This window comes from Chaetodon auriga, chromosome 1 (assembly GCF_051107435.1).
Source record: "Chaetodon auriga isolate fChaAug3 chromosome 1, fChaAug3.hap1, whole genome shotgun sequence".
NCBI lineage: Eukaryota > Metazoa > Chordata > Actinopteri > Chaetodontiformes > Chaetodontidae > Chaetodon > Chaetodon auriga.
The window spans coordinates 14,151,200-14,171,811 of record NC_135074.1 but is presented as its reverse complement, the minus strand read 5'-3'; the positions used below and the strand labels follow the sequence as shown (position 1 = coordinate 14,171,811).

Below are 20,612 nucleotides of genomic sequence, written 5' to 3'. Positions count from 1 at the left end.
CACTTGAGTCTAAACTACTAACTGGTCACATGACTAGTGATTACTGAACAAAAAGTCATCATCAGTGTTTAATAAGGCACGAAATAATACGCTTTTAATTTGCTTTCAGTGTTCAGTCTGTCAAGTGGAGATCAGGCGGTTTCACTTTCACCTCCTCTGCCGCCATGAATTATAGAAGACAGACAGAGCTCCGGGAAACAGGAGTCAAATTCATCGAGGGAGGTTACAGGTTTACATTTATGTCGACATTTCACTCACTCTCCAAGATCACCCCGACAGTTACATCTCTGAGATGAACCTCAACCTGAGCTGACATTTTCAAACGTTTCTTTCCCACATGATGACGTTGGATGGACCTGATATGCGAGGCACCCACAGGATGAGGCCTGGCCTCTGTGAAGGATAAATAAAGGCTCGCAGCTCCTTTCAGCGGTTCACTGCACACCTCAGACACACTGAGAGAACAAGGCTTTGTGGTGCAGTCATTCCATCCACCCTCAAACTCCCAAACACACACACACACACACACACACAGACAGCATTGAGACAATCAGTCCACACCAGAAGTAAAGTATTCAAGCTTTACCATATTTATCAAAGAGCAGTCATCAAAAATAAGACATTCTACATACATTCATCAGAAAATAGCCTATGTTAGACGGTGGCTGCCATAAATTGAATTAACAAGCCTATTAACATTTACCAAAACAATTTTAACAACTCCAAACCGCTGTGCAAGTGTTCTTTTTGTTTCTCTCACACTATACAACATCCCCATGACATTAAATAAAGTCAAATCTGAATAGTGTACAAGTCTGTGCCTCTCCCAGAAAAAAGCCCCGAATCAGCTGGAATTTAAAGACGATGGTAAAGGCAGTCTGACGAGATGATCCGATGCATTCCAGACACACTTCAAAACGAACGTAACTCTTTAAGATTTATTTATTAACTTTATTTGGAACATAGCAAAAGACTATAAACAAATTTATGAGTAGAAATCTTTCATCTCCACTGGGTCGGTTGCTCTTCTTCTTAAATAGAAAAAACAGCAGGCCTCGAAATCTTAAAAGTAAACAACGGAAAAAAAAAAAAAAAAAAACCTTATAAGAGAATGTAAATAAAACCTCTTGATCAGAGGCAGGTTCAGTTCAGTCTCTGGTTGTATTCACGGGAGCTTCGAGAAGCCCACACTGATTGCTTTCCCTTGTGCCGATCTGCGACCAGAGAATGAAGCGGATTTCGAGGAGCGTCGCAGAAGGTCCAACTCAAAACGGCCACAGGTACAAGATCAAGTGAAGTGGAGCGAGTACGAGCGGGACATGTAAACTCGAAAAATAAAGTCCTCTCTCACACTGCTACCCACCAGTGTGTTTTGTCCCAAAAATATATTTCATGCCTACATTGCTTTTATTTTATGGTTGTACAGAGAAGTCAAGATAGAAAGCGCAGCACTGCGAGGCGTTTGAGGAACAGAACCATCGTGAGTTTAGGCATACGCTCTATTTGACGGCTCCCGACCGAGTCGCTTCAGTCTTCTGGTGGCTGTCTGAGGTTCACGGGTCTGAGCCACCACCGGCAGCCTTCTTTAGAGCTTCTTCCTCCGCGTGACGGGTTTTGTGAAAACGGTGTCCATTATGCGCTTGCGTCGAAGGTTCATGCTCGAGGTTGGAGCCTCGCCCTCCATAATCCTCTTCAGCGGTCGTGGGTGTGGATCAGCTGGGCTGGGCATAGGCGAGATCAGGTCCACCACTGCTACAGGAGGCGGCTCCGAAACCGTTTTGGATCTGGAGGGGGACCGAGGAAAAAAAAAAAAAAAAACCTGAGCAGGGAGTTACTGCCATGCCACATGACTGTATAAAGGATATTACTAAGTGCACTATTGTCAGTAAATGCAGTTTGTCTGCAAATGACTGAAATCTGTTTTTATTTATGTTTTGCACAACATCCCAACTTTTCTGCAGTCAGGATGTTGCCTGGTTTAAAGCATTATGCTAAATTCTTAAAGCTAATCAGTTCTTGGTCATATCCTCAGTCTCAGGGGTGCAGAGGGATCTGTATCAGGGAAACAGGATCTTACTTGGCAGTTCGTTTGCCTGTTTTTCTGGTCTTAGAAACACCTGCTGCTTTCTCCGCTTCCACGTGATCTTCTTCTGAAGCAATTTCATCCTAGGGAAAAAATAAATAAAAATAAATGAGAATTAGAATTCCCAGCTGGTGGTTGTTTGCCTCCACCTGCCAGTCAAGTTGCAGTTTACACCAAATACGTTCAGACTGAAAACACAAATGCAGCCTCCTCCACACTGAAAGCATGAAGCTCATCAGCAGCAGCACTTACGTGAGGAGCCACAGAGGCGTCTTTGACCACTCTTCTCCTGCTGCGAGTGACAGGAGCCGCAGACTGTTCGCTCGGGCCTGGAGACTCTGCTCTGTCAGCTGACACACACACACACACACACACACACACACACACACAACACAGGGTTAAAAATCCACCGTGGATGAACCTTTGGACGGACACAGGGGTCCACAGACACACGGCTCACCTCTTGTTCTTCTTCGTGAGGGGGAGTAGATGAACGAATGCTCGCCTGAACGCGACTCGTCCTCCCCTGGCTCAGAGACCAGCCCGTCTTTCACAGGAAGAGGTGAGTGACCCTGCTCCGCTGATGACTTCTTACTCCTCTTGCTGCTTCTTACCATCTTGGTGACGACAACTCCACCTGATAAAAGGATTTACACATTCATGTCCATATATTTAAACTGTATTTTAGAGCAGACGTCTCAGAGACACGTTATCAAACCAATGTACACCAAATCCTATTTTCAGTCCGTGTCCAGCTGCATACGTACCTTCCTGCTTCTCCTCCTCATCCTGAAGTCTCTTGATGAGGGCGTCTGCGACAGGCGTTTCAGAATCCACCTCCAAAGGTGAGTCCAGTAACGGAAGGTCTTCCTCAGGGTGAGCCCAGAGCTTTCTGGTTGTTTGTCGAAGGGAGCCGGTGCGACCGGCGTCAGGCTCAAGCAGAGCTTCACTATCTTTTATACTTTCAGTAATCGTGTCTCCTCTTGTCTTCCTTGCACTCTGAGGAAGTGATATGGGAACCAGTTTCACCTGTGAGTGTTAAATGTCATCAATGATCAATAGTGGATGAACTGGGTTTCTCAACATGCAACATGCAGTAATGTATAATGTAAAGGAATGACAATGATATTATGAGTTGAACTGTATCACTTAGGGAAAGTTGTGAAGAAGACGGATGAATCCTTACTTGTGGGTAAACGTTTAAGGTAATCCTGTTGGACTGTCGAGTCGTCCTGCCGGGTCTGGAAACTTTTTTATTCTCCTCCTCCTCCTCCTCCTCCTCCTCCTCCTGCAGGGCTGGCTGCGTCTCTGGCTGTTCTGTCTTAGTTCTCCTGGAGCTGCGTTTGACAGGAGATGCAAAGACCTCGTCCTGTTCCTTCTCTTCTTTCAGGACCTCTAATGGTGATGGTGCCACATCAATGCTGCTCAGTGTCCTTCTGCTGGACCTCCTTGGAGTGTTTCCCTGAGTGGTCCCGCGTTTGGCCGGTGTGGATGTCTTGGTGCTGGTTTGTCGAGAGCTCTTTGTATCTTTGACCTCATCCTCTTGTCCCTCTTTGATTTCAACGTCTGTGGTTGCAGACCCCTCCTCACCACCACTTTGGCTGGGCTTCGATGAAGTGGGCCTCTGGGAAACCCGTCGTCTGGCTGGAGAAGAGGCTTTGGAGGATGATGCAACTGTGGTATCGTTATTCACGGCCTCCTCCTCCTCCTCGACTTTATGAGCTTTGCGAGCACTTCTTCGAGGTGTGCTCGCTCGGACTTCGACTTCTTTGTTCCGGTTACTTTTTCTAGGGGTACGACTGGGCAAGGCGGGGGCCAGAGTGCTTGCTTCTACCTCCTCCACTTTCCCGTCCTCCTGTGGCTCCTCTGCTTCCTCCAGGAGGGGAGAGATAAAGGTGACGGTCCTCCCTCTGGTGGTCCTCCGTGTTGGTGTGGAAGGAGCTTTCTTTTTCTTCTGAGAAGTCGGGGTCTCTGGTACAGGCTGTACCTCTGGCTGGCTATTTGACACAGGTTTCTCTTCCTCAGCATCTTGATCTTTACTAGATCTTGTCCGAGTTCTCCTTTTTGTTTCCTTCTCCATCTTAATTTCTTCCATGTTCTCCTCTTCTGTGGCTTCGCGGTCCTGTTGCTTCTCCTCCACAACAGCTGTCGTCTCTGCGCTGGTGACAATCTCTGTGTCAATATCAACAGGCCCATTCTCTTCAGGCTCTTCCTGGTCCTCAGCAGGTGCTGGCTTCTCCTCCTCCTCCTCCTCTGCCGTCTCATCAGCAGCATCTCTCACTGCCACAGAGTCTTTGTCATCCACAACTGCTGGGAGTTCTCCCACTGGAGTCGGCCCTGAGTCCAAAAGATCTGCAGGTTCCTGATCTTCAGCCAACATTATGAACTCTGCATCCATCTGTTCTTTAGCCTCCTCTGGCTCATGGCTTGCCTCAGTATTTTCAGTTTGTAGGTCAGCGAGTTTTACAAGTTCTGACTCTGTCAGTCCGTCTACATTGACCCCTTCCAAGATGTCCATCTCACTCCTCTGGTCCTCGTCTGGTGTTTCTCCAGACAGGAGGGGATCTGGATCGTCTGTGCCCAAAAGAATAACCTCAGGTCTGGACAAGAGCTCATCACTACCCTCCACTGCGAGAGACAGGGGGGGAGGGTTGGAGAATTGCAGATCATTCTCCAAAGGCAACGCGTCTGCGTCTTTATCCCCGTCCTCGTCCATGTCCAGCATCAGAGAGAAGCCGCTGTGTGTTTGAGATCTTGGGTCATCTGACACAACGGCCTGCGGAAGCTCAGGAAGAGCCAGCTGAGAACTGTCCACCAGGCCGTCCTGCCCCTCCACCAGCTCCAGGGGCACCAGCAGAGTGGTAGAGGGCTTGAGCTCCATATACGAGGAGCTTTGCTCTTCAACCTCATCTGCTTCCATCCCTCCTTCATCTGCCCCCAGTCTCACCATCACCACCTCACCCTCCATGTCCTCCTCCACAATCTGTCATCAAGCACACAGAAGTTATTTTCTGATTTTTTGGCTATTATTTCATTCGTCATTTAGTCTCTAAGAGCTATTCCATTTACAATAGAAAACAAATGAAAGAAAAGCAGCACATCCTGACATTAAAGACGACGGAATCAAAGAACGATTGACATTTTCCCTTGAAAAATGACTAATTATTGATTACAACTGATTGATTAAGAGACTGATGGTTTCAACTGGACGTTTCTTACCTTCATCTCTGCACCGGGCGTGAGCAGAGAGAACTCTGCAGCCTCCTGCTCTGACAGACTTGGCAGGAAGTGTGTGTGTCCCTGTTGTACAAAGACCGAACTGGATTGAAGGGGGGGCAGCCTCCCGTTCCCCTGGACCTCCTCAATGATTTCCACCTCACTACCAGAGTCCTCCTCCTCTTCATCCTCAGCTTGATCAGACTCCTCCTCCTCCTCCTCGTCCTCTTCATCATCGTCGTCATCGTAGTCTTCCTCAGACACAGGGCTAGAGAGCTCCTCACTGTCATTTAAACTCACAACAGCTGGGAGATAAGAGGGAAGGGCAAGCAGAAAAGAGGAGGTGTGAGTAAATGAGGAAAACAGCACCGTAACAGTTAGAGCATCAGAGTTCATGTGCACGCGTGTACAGTCTTCCTCACAGTGGGAGTCCGTGCCAGTTGGCTCAGAGGATGTGACCGAGGTGGCAGACTGGCTGGTGAACACTGGGGGAGCTTCAGCAGTTGCTTGTCCCTCCTCTTCGACCTCACCGAGGGACTCGCTGGGAGGAAGAAGGATGTCATTTTAACATGGAAAAACAAAACAAGCAGTGGAAAGGAAACACACGGTTACGATGGGGAACTTTTAGCACCTCAAACTCCGCTAAAGACACTTTGGTGAAAATTTCAACCAATAGAGAAGAAACTACAACTCTTTGCCCAATGTGACAGTGTGTTAGAATTCAGTCGTTTTCATTGAGTCATACACTTCAGAGACATGGAGAGTGTTTTTGAGAGTGTTTAATTAAAATATTTGGTGTTATCATGGAAAAAGAAGAAGATACATACCTGTTGAAGGACGTCTGGGTCTGTGATGCAGTGTGGATTCCTGAGCGGGTGAGCGGAGAAGACGGGTCACTGCCAAACAGATGTCTCTGCACGAACTCTGTCAGGTCTGTCAGACAACACAGAGAATCATAGGCTGTCAGTATGAAATCAATCATTATAACTTTGGTAAGATTAGTTAATATGTTTCATTCCTCACTGATTAAAGTTCCAGAAAAGCCATGAGCACTTATAGTAACATTACATTACTGTATGAACGTCTATGTTATAGTTAGACCGTTTCCCCATGGTGGTGTGTATGTGTTCAGTCACTGCAGTCTTGTCTAACGTGAGGCAGTAGTGTCTTGCAACATTTTACAGTCTGATTGCATCATATAAAGCCGGACCTGTTGATTGCTCCAGCTCGTCTTCCAGTTCATTTGTGGGTTCAGTGTCTCCAGACGGTCTCGGATGCTCAGTGAACTCTGTGGATTCAGTGGCCTCTGACTGGGCGTCCTGTCCCGTGGCTGTTGCTGGTTGATCCTGAGATTCGACGTCAGTGCCCGACTCTGCGCTCTCAGTTACCTGGTTACAAACTAACCACACACAAAATGTGTCAAGTGATCTTTTATAGCACCAGAGCAAAGCATGTGTCTTTTGCTATTTGGAACTGTGCAGTACTGGTGTGAAGCAACCCACCTCTAACAGTAAGTCCTACAGAAACAAATAGAGCAAACTGTGCACATGAATTACCTTGATTGTGACTCGATGTGTCCTCTTGGTGAAGAGTCGCAGCATCTTGTTTGCTACTTGACTCGACATCCTGTTCATTCTCCATTTCAGGCTGGGCTTCTTCCTCGTTGTCTTCGTCCTGTTTAAGACCGATCTCCATCACGTCCTCCAATGTTTCCGCCTCCTTCGGCACCTCTTCTTCCTCCTCTGGATCCTCTGATGTCAGGACAGGGGTTTGCTCAGTGGTTGGCAAAGCCTTTTCCTCTGGTTCTTCCTGTTCAGCGAGGCCTTTGATGTTAATGGTCACTACCTCCTCATCCTTCTCTGCAGCTCTGTGCTCATCCTCTGCTCCCAGCTCTCGTGTGAGAGGTGCATCATAGTACTCTAGAGTGGTGTCAGTTGAACGGACAGACACCAGGCTGGTGTCAAAGCTCAGGCTAAGCCGTGCTTGTGTCGCGTCTGATGGTCTGCTTTCTGCAGCGACTTCGTGGATGGAGGATGACTCACTCTCAAAGCATCTCAGCTGTGGAGATGGAATACCACCATCTGGAGGCAAGAACTTTACACTCGGTCGTTCCCCTTCCTCATCTCCATCCTCCTCCTCCTGCTCCTCCTCCTCCTCTTCAGCGGGCTGTGAGGACCAGGTCTTACGTGTAACCTTGGATAGCGTGGAGCCGCTGGTCAGCAAACTAATCTCACTGTCTGCTGCCACCTAGAGGGGAGAAGAGTCCCAAAGAAGATTGGAGGACATGTTTCAAAATGAAAACAAAATCAAACTTACCAGCTGAACAGGGAGGAAGATGACTGATGGGAAAGATGACCACTAAGCACAAATTAGTACCTCAACAGTAACGTAATACTAGTTTAGCAACAAGTACTATCACTAGTGGATTTGTGGCACATTGCACTCATTGTACTACAAATGAACAAATAAGAACCAAGTAGTAACAACCCTTCTTTTAAGGCACCAGAAATCATCTTATGAGCTGCAACCTTGCAGAGTGCAATGACTGAACCAAAGAGTGCGTCCAGCGTTCGGTCTTACCCCATTGGTCCATCGGATGCTCTTCTCTGGTTCAGGAGATTGTGTCTCTTCGATGAAAGTGATCCGGCTCTCTTTAGTGCGGAGTGGGGGGGTGATGGAGCGTCCTGGAGAAGCAGAAGGGGTGGCGACGGGGGTGGGCCTCAGGCTGCTGCGCAGGATGGACTGAGGAGTGAACGCTGAGAACACTGGGCCAGAAGCAGCCAAGGCCCGAGCTCGCTGAGAGAGCAAGACCAGGACCAACGTAAGCAACAAAATACACAAACTCACAAGACTTTTTTCACTACGTCAAAACAAATAACTCCACATTTGTCTACTCACCTTGACAACCTGCGGTGTTTGCAGCAGGCTGAGTTCAGGAGCCTTGCTGGTGCTTTTTGGAGAAACCCAGGAGCTGGGAGGTCTGGGAGGACTGAGAAGAGGACGAGGAGTCTGACAGGAGGGATGAACCACCAAGTCCATCAGCCTGGGTCACATTGCAGATAAGGAAAGAACATAGACGTTACGACACCGTCTTAATAAAAGAAATGTGAACAAAAATGCTCTAACAAGATTTACACGAATAGTTTTCCAAGTCCATTATGTCCCCCTCCTTAGGTCTGTATAATGTGTTTCCCTCTTCCATAATATGGCTGTCCCATACCAGAGGAAGTGTCTCCTTTCATACTCAAATAAATATGTAGGATATGCTTCACTCAAGCCAATATGGAACTCTTATGAGACTACCTTGACTTGCGTTTGGAGGTCATGGTGATAGGAGTTCCCAAGAAGGGGTCAGGAAGGGCCAAGGAGGAGGACTTGGGGCTCTGAACATCGGCTGCCCTGGGGCTGTCAGAGACGAGTTGAAAAAGGTTAAACTTCATCAAATGAATCAAAATGAATTACCAATGCTGGTAGTGTCTGCTCACCTCTTAGCTGGGGAGGACTGTGGTGTGGCTCCTTTGCCTAACCACACCTCCTCGATCTTGACCAGCACATTGTTGATGAAACCGGCCCTCGACATCACCTTCTCGCTGGCAGAGCGCTTGGTGATGGTTGACAGCGGCTGCGGCCGAGAAACTGGAGCACAGAGTGAACATATGTTAGAAATATTTGATAAATAATGTTTGTCAAGCTGTTGCTGAGATTAAATTAAAACTACAGTAACAGACGATGTTACAAAACAGACAGCGTGGCTGCATGCAACAAAGGAAAGCAGTGCACACAGCATGGAACCATATTTTGGAACATACTGAGCAAGTAATCTCGGAGAGTGTAATTTCAGACATTTCTATTAACGTTTGGATTTTCTCCTGCTGTGAAAAACACATCACCACTGGGCTACACTGTAACACAGATGAATCAACTTGAGCACCTCCTCACCTTCTCTGTGGATGGCGTAGGGATGCTGGTAGGGCTTGACTCTGTCCATCGCCAGCTTCCTCTGGACTCTGGGTAAAACTTTGCCATATTGATCCAATATAGCGTTCCTGGTGTTGAAGCGTTCTTTAAGCTTTGGGTCTCGCTCATTCTAGGAGCGAAGAAGCAAAATAATGTCGTTAGAAATCTTGTGGGATTCAAGTATCTTCTCTCTGTATAACCGCATGGTTACAGAATCTTCATATTCTACATGTTGACCACACCAGTGCTGTGATAATATAAGCGCATTCTTTGTATGTGTGTGTCAAACATACCACCAGGTTCATTTTGAGGCTGTGGTTGAGCTGCAGGGCAGGAATGTAGTTGGCCTGCTGAAGGTAATGAACCATCAGCAGCTCTCTGTTCTGGAGACCCCCTGTGCCCTGGAGAAACTTCTCCAAACATTCCTGAAACACACACCCGAGGTGCACAAGTTTGAGGCTTTGATTTAATAATCCAGAAACACAAAGACTCATCCACAAGCAGAACATTAAACAGTTAGTGCAAAAAAAATGCACATAGAAAATTTTCAGAAATATCAATGTCCAGCGGTGAAGCCATGCATTCACTCATCTCTCTGCTACCTGCTCATTGAGGCCCAGGGGCAGTTTGAGCAGCTCCTTAATGAGGCCCAGCTCCTGGCAGCTCTCATATAGGAAGCCCAGCAGCTCACTCATGTTGAGGCGATTCGAGTGCTGCCGAAGTAAAGACCACGCCTCTATGAGACACCTGGAAGCAGAGCACACGGCTGGTTAACAAAGGTAAGATGACACATGTGAACGTTAACTAATCCACAGCTGTTGCAGAACTTCAACTCTGTTGTCAAATTTTGTGTATGTTTATATCCAACAATCCGCTGAGTTTTTGTTCTTACCTGTTGTGCAGCAGCACAGACAGGCAGAGTTTGGCCTGGGAGGTGGAGGAAATCGGGGGCTTCGTAACGTGGAAGTATCGTAGTGCCACTGAGTGTTGGCCCTGGCACATCAATGCTTGCAGGACCCGCTCGTGCTGCCACTCAAACTGACACCGAGAGGCAGCTGGATGCAAGAGCAGCTCGAATGAACTCTGATCAAGAAGGACAGTATCATGAAAAGAGTCACAAGAAGTTGTAATAGCTGTATTTACAAGTGTCACAATGTTTCCACTGGAAATGTTAATATGCAAATACTGATGTTCCATTTTAAACAAAACGGAGCTAATTTGCCTTGCACAACATCTCTGTAACCAAATTTAGGCAAATGTGTCTGTACCTGGTGGTCATGATGGTCCAGCAGCCAGAGGCCTTGTACTAGTTTCACCAGTCCAATAGGTATGGCAAAAGCTGTGGGGAAAGACTCCACTGATGCTCCCTCTTTATTGGGGAAGGAGTACATGACATCCAGCAGCAGGTAAATCACCTGGGACAACAGGTCAAGGCTCATATGGGCCATTTTTTCTTTTTTCCCAAAAACTACACAAATATAGAAATGAAAAAGACATGATCTTAAAAATTGGTTTTATGTAATGAAACCAACAAGGTTACAAAAAATCAGTTGTTTTGTTTCCCTGAATTCACAGAAAATACGGCAGCTGGCTGTGCTGACATGAACACGACTTTGCATTCAGACATTTTCAATCAAAAGGATACAATTGCATGTTTGGCAGCTTCATCAATGTTGTCTAACAGATAAATGTCCAACAAGGCCTGTGGATCAAAAGACATAAAATCAATGTGTGTGAGTGCATACATCGTAAGAGCCACAGGTGCAAAACCGATCTGACATAAATTAGATGGCACAAGATGAATGAAATCACACACAGATATGTTTAATGCTTACATGCAGTGTAGGTGGCGGGTACTGCCCCGTCCCACCGTCATCCCTTTTCCACAGGTTGGTCAAGCGTTCACCGCACTGGCTGACCAAACCGTCAATCATCAGGCAGTCTGCACACCACTTCCCCCTGAGAAGACAACAGCAGCAACAGAGTCAGCTTTAGATCAACTACTGATCACAAAGTGAAAATAGTGGTTGGCTACAGTCCTAGATTTGTGATTTACTTAAGATTTAATCGCTTTCAAGCGAAGACAACTCACTTCGCCAGCCTGGTTAGCTCCTCTCGGCGTATAGTATAATAGTTGCTGATGACTGAGTGAGTGTAGAAAGGTCTGGAGATCTGGAGAGCGTCATCATCTGGTGGGGAGGGCAGCGCAGAGAAAGAGAAAATAAAACTGAATATAGTGACTGTGAAAACTGTGAAAAACCTCTTGCTGATTTTCTGTTAAAAGAATAATACGAAGGCAAGAAACAGAGTTGAACCAGAGACATATCTGCACATCAGACCCAGCTAAAGGCCCTGCTGTCCCCCTACTCTACGCTGCACAATGCTTCCAGTTTAAGAATATATTTAGATCACTCGGGTCAGTGACCTAAAGATACTCAACATGCTTCAAACTTGTTTACTCACTGACTCTGAGAAACTGTGTTGTTTGAAATTGCTGGTAAGGTTTCCCAGATCATGTTTGTGCCAGCAACACTTTACCTGATCCTTCAGGCAGGAGACCGGTACGACAGAACCAGAGCACCACCTGAGCGTACTTGGAAATCAGACTGGACACCATGTTCTTGTTCATCAGGCCCACCAGGCCTACACAATGAGAAACAGAACCACAACCCATCAATGACAATAAATGACTCAAAACAACTGACTCAAGAGAAAAAAACGAAAACAAGCGTCTCATTACTGTTCAACACAAACAGGAATTAAACTGCAGTGCTGAACTGCTTTCCACTGCCATCACAGGGAAATCTAACACTGTGACTCTATCTGTGTGGAAGTCTCACCTTTTTGCGTGAGCTCCTGAGCTTCACTGAGCAGACAGTGGAAGATGGTGCTGAGGTTCCCGAGCAGCCTCTGGCTGTGCTGTAGCAGCTGCATGGTCTGAGGGTCTGTGAAGTTGGACGAGCTGTCGAACAGCGGTGCACCTGGGGAACAAACGCGCACAGGAGGAACAGATATACAACTGAAAAGTCGAAATTAAACAAAATAAACTTGCAAACAGCGTAGAAAAGAGAGGAGACGGAAAGAATTTCTGTCACTTGATTCAGACTATAATTCAGAATGTATTTTGGTTAATTCAGTAAATAAATAAAACATACAGATGCCATCCAGTTCCTCCTTGGTCTGGACCACTTTATTCCAGGCCCAGTCCAGGATGTAGCGCAGGTTCAGTGCAGAACCTGGTTGTTCTGTTGAGGACAGACAGAGTTACAAGAGTTGACTGCAGGGCTCACAGAGAGGCGCTTAGGAAAGCTTCAAGTACTATGTGTATGTCTATAGGATGACGCAAAAGAAAGCAACCGTGAGCAGACATCCTTGCTGTCATGAGCAAAATGGGTTTGGGCAAGCAATTTGAGAGCTTTTCCAAGTATGACTCCTCACCTTCTGCAGTCCACTGCTTGATACAGCCAGTGATCAGTCCCAAGGAGCTGGTCTCCACCGCTGTGGACAAGATGGCATCCAGCTGCTCCTCCTACCGAAATCAAGTTACATGTAGAAATTACAATTAAAACTTCTGAAAAAATATTTGATTCTTTTGCAGCACACGATTTTCTTTAGTGAGCCCAAAGAAGGGGAACAAAAGCATCAAAAGCGGTGGCTTTGTGGGTCTTTGTGTGTACCTGAGAGAGGCTGGAGGCCTGGGTGTCAGCCAGGCGAGATGAGAGCAGGCCGGACATGAGGCAGCGGGAGTAGCTGGTGGAGATGATGTCACTGGAACAGGGAGCAGCTTTCTTCAAAAAGCTCAGCGTCTGTGTTTATGACAATGGAAAGGTGTTAAAGAAGCTGAACTTCCATTCAAATCATCTTCATACATTTAAATCCTGCCTACGTGGTAAATACTGTGTAGCCTTAGCAATAACATCATATCATCTTATGCAATCAAACACAAGATTACACGAGGAAAAGGCTAAATATTAGAAGACAAAACCTGAGAATACCGAAATCAAAACAGTTTGATGTCTGTCTTTGCCTTTTATTACAGTCACATATTCACTTCTTGTATCAGCTGTTTGCATTTTATGCTATAAAATGAATGGAGAGGTGAAGGTTTGCGTGATAGAAAGAGAGGAAACTTGCCTCTTTCTGATACCCAGAGCACGTCAAGTGCACAATTCCAGAATTGAGCAAGCAGGTAGCATCTGTAACAGGAAAGGGAAAAGAAAGGAAAAAAACAACAAACAAACAATGAACTTAATTAGAAAAGTTCTATTTCGATTCCTCAAAATGTCTGCACAAACAAATTCCACGACAGCAATACACAGACAGAACCTGACAAAAATGACATCATCAGTGCACATAATATCCATGTAATCCCATATCATGCTGTGGTACGTAATGTCTGAACCTACCAAAATTATAGGTGGTGGGGTTAAAGTACTGTTCTGGTGGGGGGCAGGTGAAGGGCAGCCCCCTGCTAAGGCTGCGGTCGTGCACCACCGCATCCAGGAGGACATGTGAAGATACCATCTGCACCACAGGGTCCAGAGACCAGACTGCCAGGTAGGGACAGTTCTGCAGGGACTCCCCCGTTCTGACAAAGACACAAGTGAAAAGCTGTTCTCTCAAACCACCAAAAACGATCAGACAAACAACATCATTAAGGGTTTATTTCGACCAAACCAGAGTTGGTAGTGATTGTTGGACCAGTTTCAGGACAAACCAAGAAGGTTTTTGGTGAGTTTGATTTTGTTTCAGTTGAGTTTCAGTGAAGAATCTTTTACGATCATAAAATGACTGTTTCTCTACATGGAGTTTGGCTGTTTGCTGCTCTGGCTGTTTCTGCTTAAACAAAAAGGATCTTCCTCTTCAATCTCTGCAGGAATCCTTTCCATAATGTTGTTAGAGACTTCGAAGAAACAATCTGAAGCAAAAACAACGTGGGCGTACATTGACAGTGCAGAAATGCACAGAGGGAAAATAAACACAGATGTTTGACTGGAATTTCTCCCATTTGTTCAGAACACTGAAATCTTCCAGGACTTGACTGACTGTGAGATGTATACTATTACTGCACTATACTATTTACTATTTGCTATTTATTCTTTTTTCTAGTACAGCACCACCAGAGTTGTCTTAAATCTCGTTGTACACCACGTATAATGACAATAAAGGCTTTTAATCTTTTAATCTTTAATGTAGTCCAGTGTGCTCCTGTACAGTTAATTACCAGGTAGGTATTTTACAAATTAAGTACACAATCATAGTGGCACTATCAGGTGGTCAGTCATGGGCAACCTTTTTATTTTTTCATGCATGTTTAATACTGGTTGTAATATCTAGGCCTTCTCTATCGGTGTCATAAACCAAATATTTACAGTGTACTACATTTTGTGCCTGTATGGCTACCAATGCCTGATGTATTCCTTCGGTAATGAACACATTTTAACCAGCTTTCTGTATAATCATTCAGACACAGTGTGCAATGATGGAGAAAATATACTATGAAAATATACCGTTATGTGATGGGAACATTGGGGCTTTATTTTCTTATTAAGAAGCCAAGAATTCTACTGAACAGTTGCAAAATCAGTTTTGTCTGTACCTTAAAGAGTCTGGCATTTGTGCGTGGTACCAACGGTTGATGTCAAATACCCCGATGTAGGTAGATGGAGTTCCCTGACCATAGGCCTTCACTTGCCAGCTGAAGATGGACACACTGGTGTCTGGAGATGCAGCTGAAAATGAGAAGAAGAGGTTAAAAGATTAAAGGCCAGTAAGAAATGGGGCAAGTAGACACTAAACAGAATAGGACTGTTCTCCATTATTCAGTAAAAACTGCCCCAACAAACAATGGTAGAGCTCTTTAAAGACAACATTTATCTACTACATTAACACTGACAATGTCACATGTGATTGGTAACACTAGAAACCTGCACTGCACACTCCTGTCTTCCACCCTGAGGGGAGGCAGGCTAACCTTCGTTCAGGCTGTCCTCCCTGTCAGGATGGGGTCTGAACTTCTCGATGGTCTGGCAACTCAGCAGGCGAGTGTTGGTGGCCTGAGCCCTGAGAGGAAAAGCTGTGCCACTTAACTCCTGACTGTACCGTTCCTCACAGTACTCCAGACCCTGAGTGACAGAGCGTTAAAGAGGGGAGAGAATAAACCAAAGAGGGTCAATATACAGAGGATTTGCTGGGACTGACACAACAGCCGCATTGTAAAGAAATGAAGTGAATATACAGTAAATACTACTGTAGTCTTATATGCACTACAGACCTCATAGAGGATCTTCCCAGAAGCTAGACACTTCCTTTCACTGAAGGCCAGCTGAAGCAGGCGGAGGCTGACCATATCTCCCTCGCTGTGTGGGAGGGAGAGAAGGTAGAGTAAAAATAAGAGCTCGGAAAACAGAAAAAAAACAAAAAACAAAAAAAACCCCCACTTTCTAAGACTTACAGGTCCTGAGAAGACTGGACAGCCCAGAGGTAGCAACAGTTCCTGGGGTCATTTTCTGGCTCCTGGAAGGTGAAGGCATGAACAGGCACCCTGCCTCCTTCTAACTGGGAGTGGTATCTACGCGTGAAACAGCAAACATTTACACATGGAGTGATTTGTAGATAATTTAAAATGTACCCGTCAGTGGTACTAGATTACATTTTATGATATACTCTGGTAACTACCTGGAATGAAGCACACCATTACAATCTAAATACAGTACACGACTATCCAGGATTGAACCTCACACATCTTCCCCACTTTCATGAAATATGGAAGTCAGAGAAAAAGACTCACTCCTTCTTTAGTGCCTTCATGTTCCACAGCTGTAAGTATCCATCAGAAAATCCCACTGCCAGCTGGTTGGTCCTGGAGATGTACTGCAGAGCTGTGGCTCCAACTCCACTGGGCCCATTCAGCTGGAGACAAAGATGTCTGCCTTGTCTGGTGCTGACCTCTCTAAGCCTGGGGATCTCTGCGGGAGATTTGGTGACTACCTGCAGGTCTGGGAACAGAAAGGAAATACAAAAAGAGATGGTTTTAGATGGTGACGCAATAGTGTGTGGCCAGAAAAGCAGAGAGCAAGCAGGTTAGCACTCCTTCAGGGACGCCTACACTGAACTGTAGAGCTAATACCAAAGGGACAGACGACAAGCAAAAAGAACATGCATATGAGCCTGTAAACACATATAAACCCAACACGTCTGCACGCAGGCTCCTCACCTGAAGCCTCCAGTTCATTTTGGCTGCAGGACAGGTCGTCGAGACAGAGGTCCACAAGCAGAACATGACCGAGATCCGTTACTACGGCGGCAATGCCAAAGAACCAGCGCAGACTCTGGTGAAGATGCTGGGTCGAAGTGCTCGCTCCACCATAACTCACTAACGGCTCGATAGCTGTAATCTAGAAAACAGAGACAGGACAGGACAGCTGTCATTTTTCAAACACTTATAGCACGTAAACCTTGGCTAAATCAAATAAGCGCAACAAAAGGTTGAATCCAAATGATAAAATTCTTACTCACCCTGCCTGGTATAACCACAGCTTTGACCACCCGAGACAGTCCCAAGTCATAGAGACACAACACGCTGCCCTCTGCTTCCTCCAAGCCAACCAGCAATCCAGACCTAGTAAAAGACAACAGAAAACATTAACATTTATACTTAAAAAGCTTTCATTGCATCAAAATGTAGAAGCATGCGATTCTGACAGTGGTCGACTATCACGCATCACAAGTTTGTCCCCTAGTTCAGAGTTTGTTTCCACTGATTACAGTCCACATCAAAGACAGACAGTGAAGCATGGCTCTGACCGTTTGAGCCAGCTGAAGTCCCTGGCAGCCAGAACACTCGGTGGGTGCTCGCCTCCACCACTGAAGCAGTACGCAGACAGCCGTTCTCCTGTCATCGCATGGACAACCTCCAGATGGGGGCCACAGGCCAGCCAGGCCAACCCGCTGCGGCCTTCAAACACAGAGACGAGGAAAAGAAAGGTTCAGGGTCAGAGTCAAAGATTATCACCGCTCACAGCTCATGAGCTAACAGCCGGTTGTACAAGCTCTTTTTAAGGTAAAATTTAACCAAGTGATTACGCAGGTCATCGAAGCATCACTAAATTAAAGTTCTTTTTTGGAAGTTTTGCAACTTATAGAGATCCTTGATCTGTAAAATAAACTTACCGACAGTGAATTTCCCATGTAGCACAGAGTCGAGGGTGATCTCATCCTCCCCCAGAGCATCTATGGTCACTCCTGGGAAAGGCAGCAGGCTGCTGGTGACTTGGGCAGCCAGGTCATACATGGTTCACTGTACAAACAGCAACAAGGGACACAATGTGTTAGAGATAGCAGCTACTCCATTTAGTCTTCACAAGTTCCCTAAAAACACTGAACATTTTTTTTTTTGTCAAAGTTATGTGGTCAAAATGTCATTTCATTTTGTCAACATCACCCTGCCCTTGATACTAAAACCCCTTCCTACTCCATAAATCCACTTCAGGCTTTATCTGCTCGGCCGGGTTTTACAGGACAAAAGGGGTCTTTCTTTCAAACACACAGTTGCACCCCCAGTTGTCAGGAAACGTGCCGTCAGCAAACTTGCTGACAACTGGAGCTGCAACTGGGTTTATGTTCTAATCAACAACAACACAGTGTTAGGCATCTGTTTACAGATGTGAGCTCTGATAAACTCTGGAGTAAAGCTCTATTTCAATCACTGGTAAAAGAACCTCCTGAAGTAAATTCCTCTCCAGTCTAACTGACAACGCTGGACATTTTTTCCACTTCCAGGCCCGGGACAACAAAACTACTGAAGCTCAACTGTACAGTGAAACCAGATGCCATGACTCATTCAGTCACATTTCTCTTTTTAAGCTCTGTTAATATTTTCAGATCTTTGGTCAGAGGTGGACAAATCCAGGCTTCAATGTAAACATTTACACTGTTTATGCTGTCAGGGCTCCAAGAATTTCCAAAAGCCTAATTGTTTATCTTAACCTCACAAAACCAGTCATCTGAAAACGTGATTATAAAAAAAAAAAAGAAAAAGATTAGCCTTCATGTGGTAAGAATGTGATGTGACAGATGTGATGCTAACACTGGTATTTGTATTATGCCTTACCCTGTATTGATATCTAATTACTCTCGTTTTGTTATTAGTGTTACTGACCCCAGTCTGTACATGTTTATGCTGTCCCTCAGCCTGCTCCAAAAAGATAATGTTATCTCTATCGGTGTGGTACACACGGTGGTGTGTTCAAGGCCAACTCAACTCAACCTGAGTGGAAATTTCTCCGTCAGTTTCCCAGTTTGTGCAAAATTGGACACAATGCTGCCCTCTGTGACTACACTGGAAAACACAGTGGATTCAAGTGAAATCCCGCGCAACAAGCATGTCATTACGCAGCCACATGGCATGACGCGAGATGGAGCATGTTGACATATTACAACAAATCGCAACTAAACGTGGCCAAATTTGTACACTCAAACGCGTCCCGACACTCTTGCAGATATTGACAAAGGCAAAGATTTGACAGCAAACAGAGGGTTCAAATGACAAATCTGGCGTCACCAAATACATCTAGCGCTCGCGCGTGTCAATATTTGAACGGTTTGAGGGTGACCACACAGAAAATGTGTACCTCTCACAACTTGATTAAACTCAGAACGACTTTCAAATGTAACGTTAACTCAATCGTCGTAAGCATGAGACACGATTTAGACGTTACGGATATTTAAAAGCTAACAGGCTAATGGGGGCTCGTTCGTTAGCATATGCGGGGCACAGATTAGCTTCATCAACTGCAGTTCGTAGTTTGAGCTAGCCTGACATAATGTAAACAAACAAGAGATCTCTTTCTTTTTACAATGTACTACACAGTACTGCTATACATGGGCCACAGTGACGACAAATGAAAATTATGCTAGACTCATTTAGTGCTGAATAAGGACCGGCACCTGCCTTACACATTTCTCTCTGTACATTAGCGTGCTAACACACCCAGTTAGCTTGCAAGGTCATGTAGGATTACAGTTTATCCGAGTTCAGCGTTAAAGTTAAGATAGCTAGCTAACCTAGCTATAACGCTATCAGCATTTTGGGATGACAACAGTTATTGGACGTTGTGTTTGCTGTTCCGTTATCGGATCCGTGATACAACAATCAACTACCTACAACGCTTACTTACATTTAATCCTACATTAGTTTGATAACAGTCAGTTACAATAGTCGGTGTGGCTAGCTAGTCTATCTTGAGGTATCAGTACATTGTCACTTTCACAAACGTAAGCTATGGCGTTAATGTTAGCAAAGCAGTGTGTAATTTCCGTTATTTTCCCACTTTAGGGCTGCCAATAGTATTAATATATTAATATCTTACCGGAGCCAGCATCATAGCATTATCTCGTTGTCGGCGTCGAGGAGTCTTTACTTGAATCTCAGAATTTAGCTAGATTTTGCTTTAGCTTTAGCTGGACCAGTGCAAACGCAGTGTAGTCTGGCAATACGAAATTAACTAGCTTGTAGCTACTGGCAACATCGGGGCACAATTAGTCTTCATTAGCAAAAGGTCGCGTTCTCACAATATATCTGTTTTGGGATTTTTCTCAGCACAAGCGAATTTACTCAGCTAGCCCTGTTAGCTCTCTGCCAACTACGCTGGAAAACGTGATGCAATGTGCCGCTAGCTGCTACCAACGTTAACGTTACACTACCTGTCCGATGTTGACGGCTTTATCAGAGCCACGAATGTTTTGATTTCCTTGACGAATCTCCCGATTCCTTCTTTCATCTGTCATAATCCGCTCCTTTTCAAAGTACACCTCGTACGTAGAGCCCTCTGCGCGTTTCAACAGACTGACAGGCAAGAGATGCACTCTAGTTTCAGGCTTCTGCACCTCAGAGCGCCATTTCCACGGTGGGAAAGTGCTCCGCGTTCTTCTTCGCCGGCATTGATTCTGGCAGAGTAGACACGGAGGTCTCGTGGTGCTGCCCCCCTCGGCTTGGGCGTAGTCTCTTTTTAAACACGTATTTCATTTTGGAGCTGTTACTTTTAATGCTACATCTGGTTTATTTCAGTCGTTGTTCAATCAAATGTATGTCATCCACAGTTGCAAACAATTGGCCAGTGTAGTGATGCACTTAGTATAGGATCAAATTTATGTGAAGCTTACCCAGAAGTAGGACAGGACTTTGGCTCTTCATTAGGACACTGATTTACCACCAGCCTTTTCATCTGATACTTCATATACTCAATGTGTGTTTGCCTTTTCGTAGCTACAGAGACATATCTCTAAAGTTCTGATATCACATCTAGGGTGAAGGTCAAGTTTATTGTTATAGGCAATCCTCATTCATAAATTCTAT

At 45.4% G+C, this 20,612-nt stretch overlaps 1 protein-coding gene across 2 annotated transcripts; it reads right to left on the bottom strand.

Moving 5' to 3' along the window:
• Nucleotides 1–567: 567 nt before the first annotated feature.
• ahctf1 (AT hook containing transcription factor 1) lies at nucleotides 568–20,170 on the bottom strand. 2 transcript variants are annotated; one of them, XM_076723510.1, is made up of 40 exons: nucleotides 19,961–20,170; nucleotides 17,429–17,555; nucleotides 17,063–17,213; nucleotides 16,775–16,877; nucleotides 16,473–16,653; nucleotides 16,047–16,254; nucleotides 15,711–15,827; nucleotides 15,531–15,615; nucleotides 15,231–15,381; nucleotides 14,856–14,988; nucleotides 13,663–13,844; nucleotides 13,391–13,452; nucleotides 12,934–13,062; nucleotides 12,695–12,785; nucleotides 12,412–12,501; nucleotides 12,097–12,237; nucleotides 11,795–11,899; nucleotides 11,349–11,445; nucleotides 11,092–11,215; nucleotides 10,902–10,958; nucleotides 10,525–10,671; nucleotides 10,149–10,339; nucleotides 9,859–10,003; nucleotides 9,550–9,681; nucleotides 9,239–9,386; nucleotides 8,785–8,935; nucleotides 8,603–8,704; nucleotides 8,198–8,342; nucleotides 7,880–8,095; nucleotides 6,856–7,546; nucleotides 6,510–6,698; nucleotides 6,127–6,232; nucleotides 5,722–5,840; nucleotides 5,303–5,604; nucleotides 3,270–5,066; nucleotides 2,851–3,112; nucleotides 2,544–2,720; nucleotides 2,336–2,433; nucleotides 2,078–2,166; nucleotides 568–1,784 (listed from the first exon to the last, which is right to left on the bottom strand). In XM_076723510.1, the coding sequence occupies exons 2-40, from the start codon at nucleotides 17,547–17,549 to the stop codon at nucleotides 1,586–1,588; spliced, it is 7,734 nt and encodes a 2,577-aa protein (XP_076579625.1). In that variant the 5' UTR covers nucleotides 17,550–17,555; nucleotides 19,961–20,170; the 3' UTR covers nucleotides 568–1,585. The 2 variants fall into 2 exon arrangements, with proteins under 2 accessions (XP_076579625.1, XP_076579713.1); XM_076723598.1 differs by having other exon boundaries at nucleotides 2,851–3,082.
• Nucleotides 20,171–20,612: the final 442 nt, after the last annotated feature.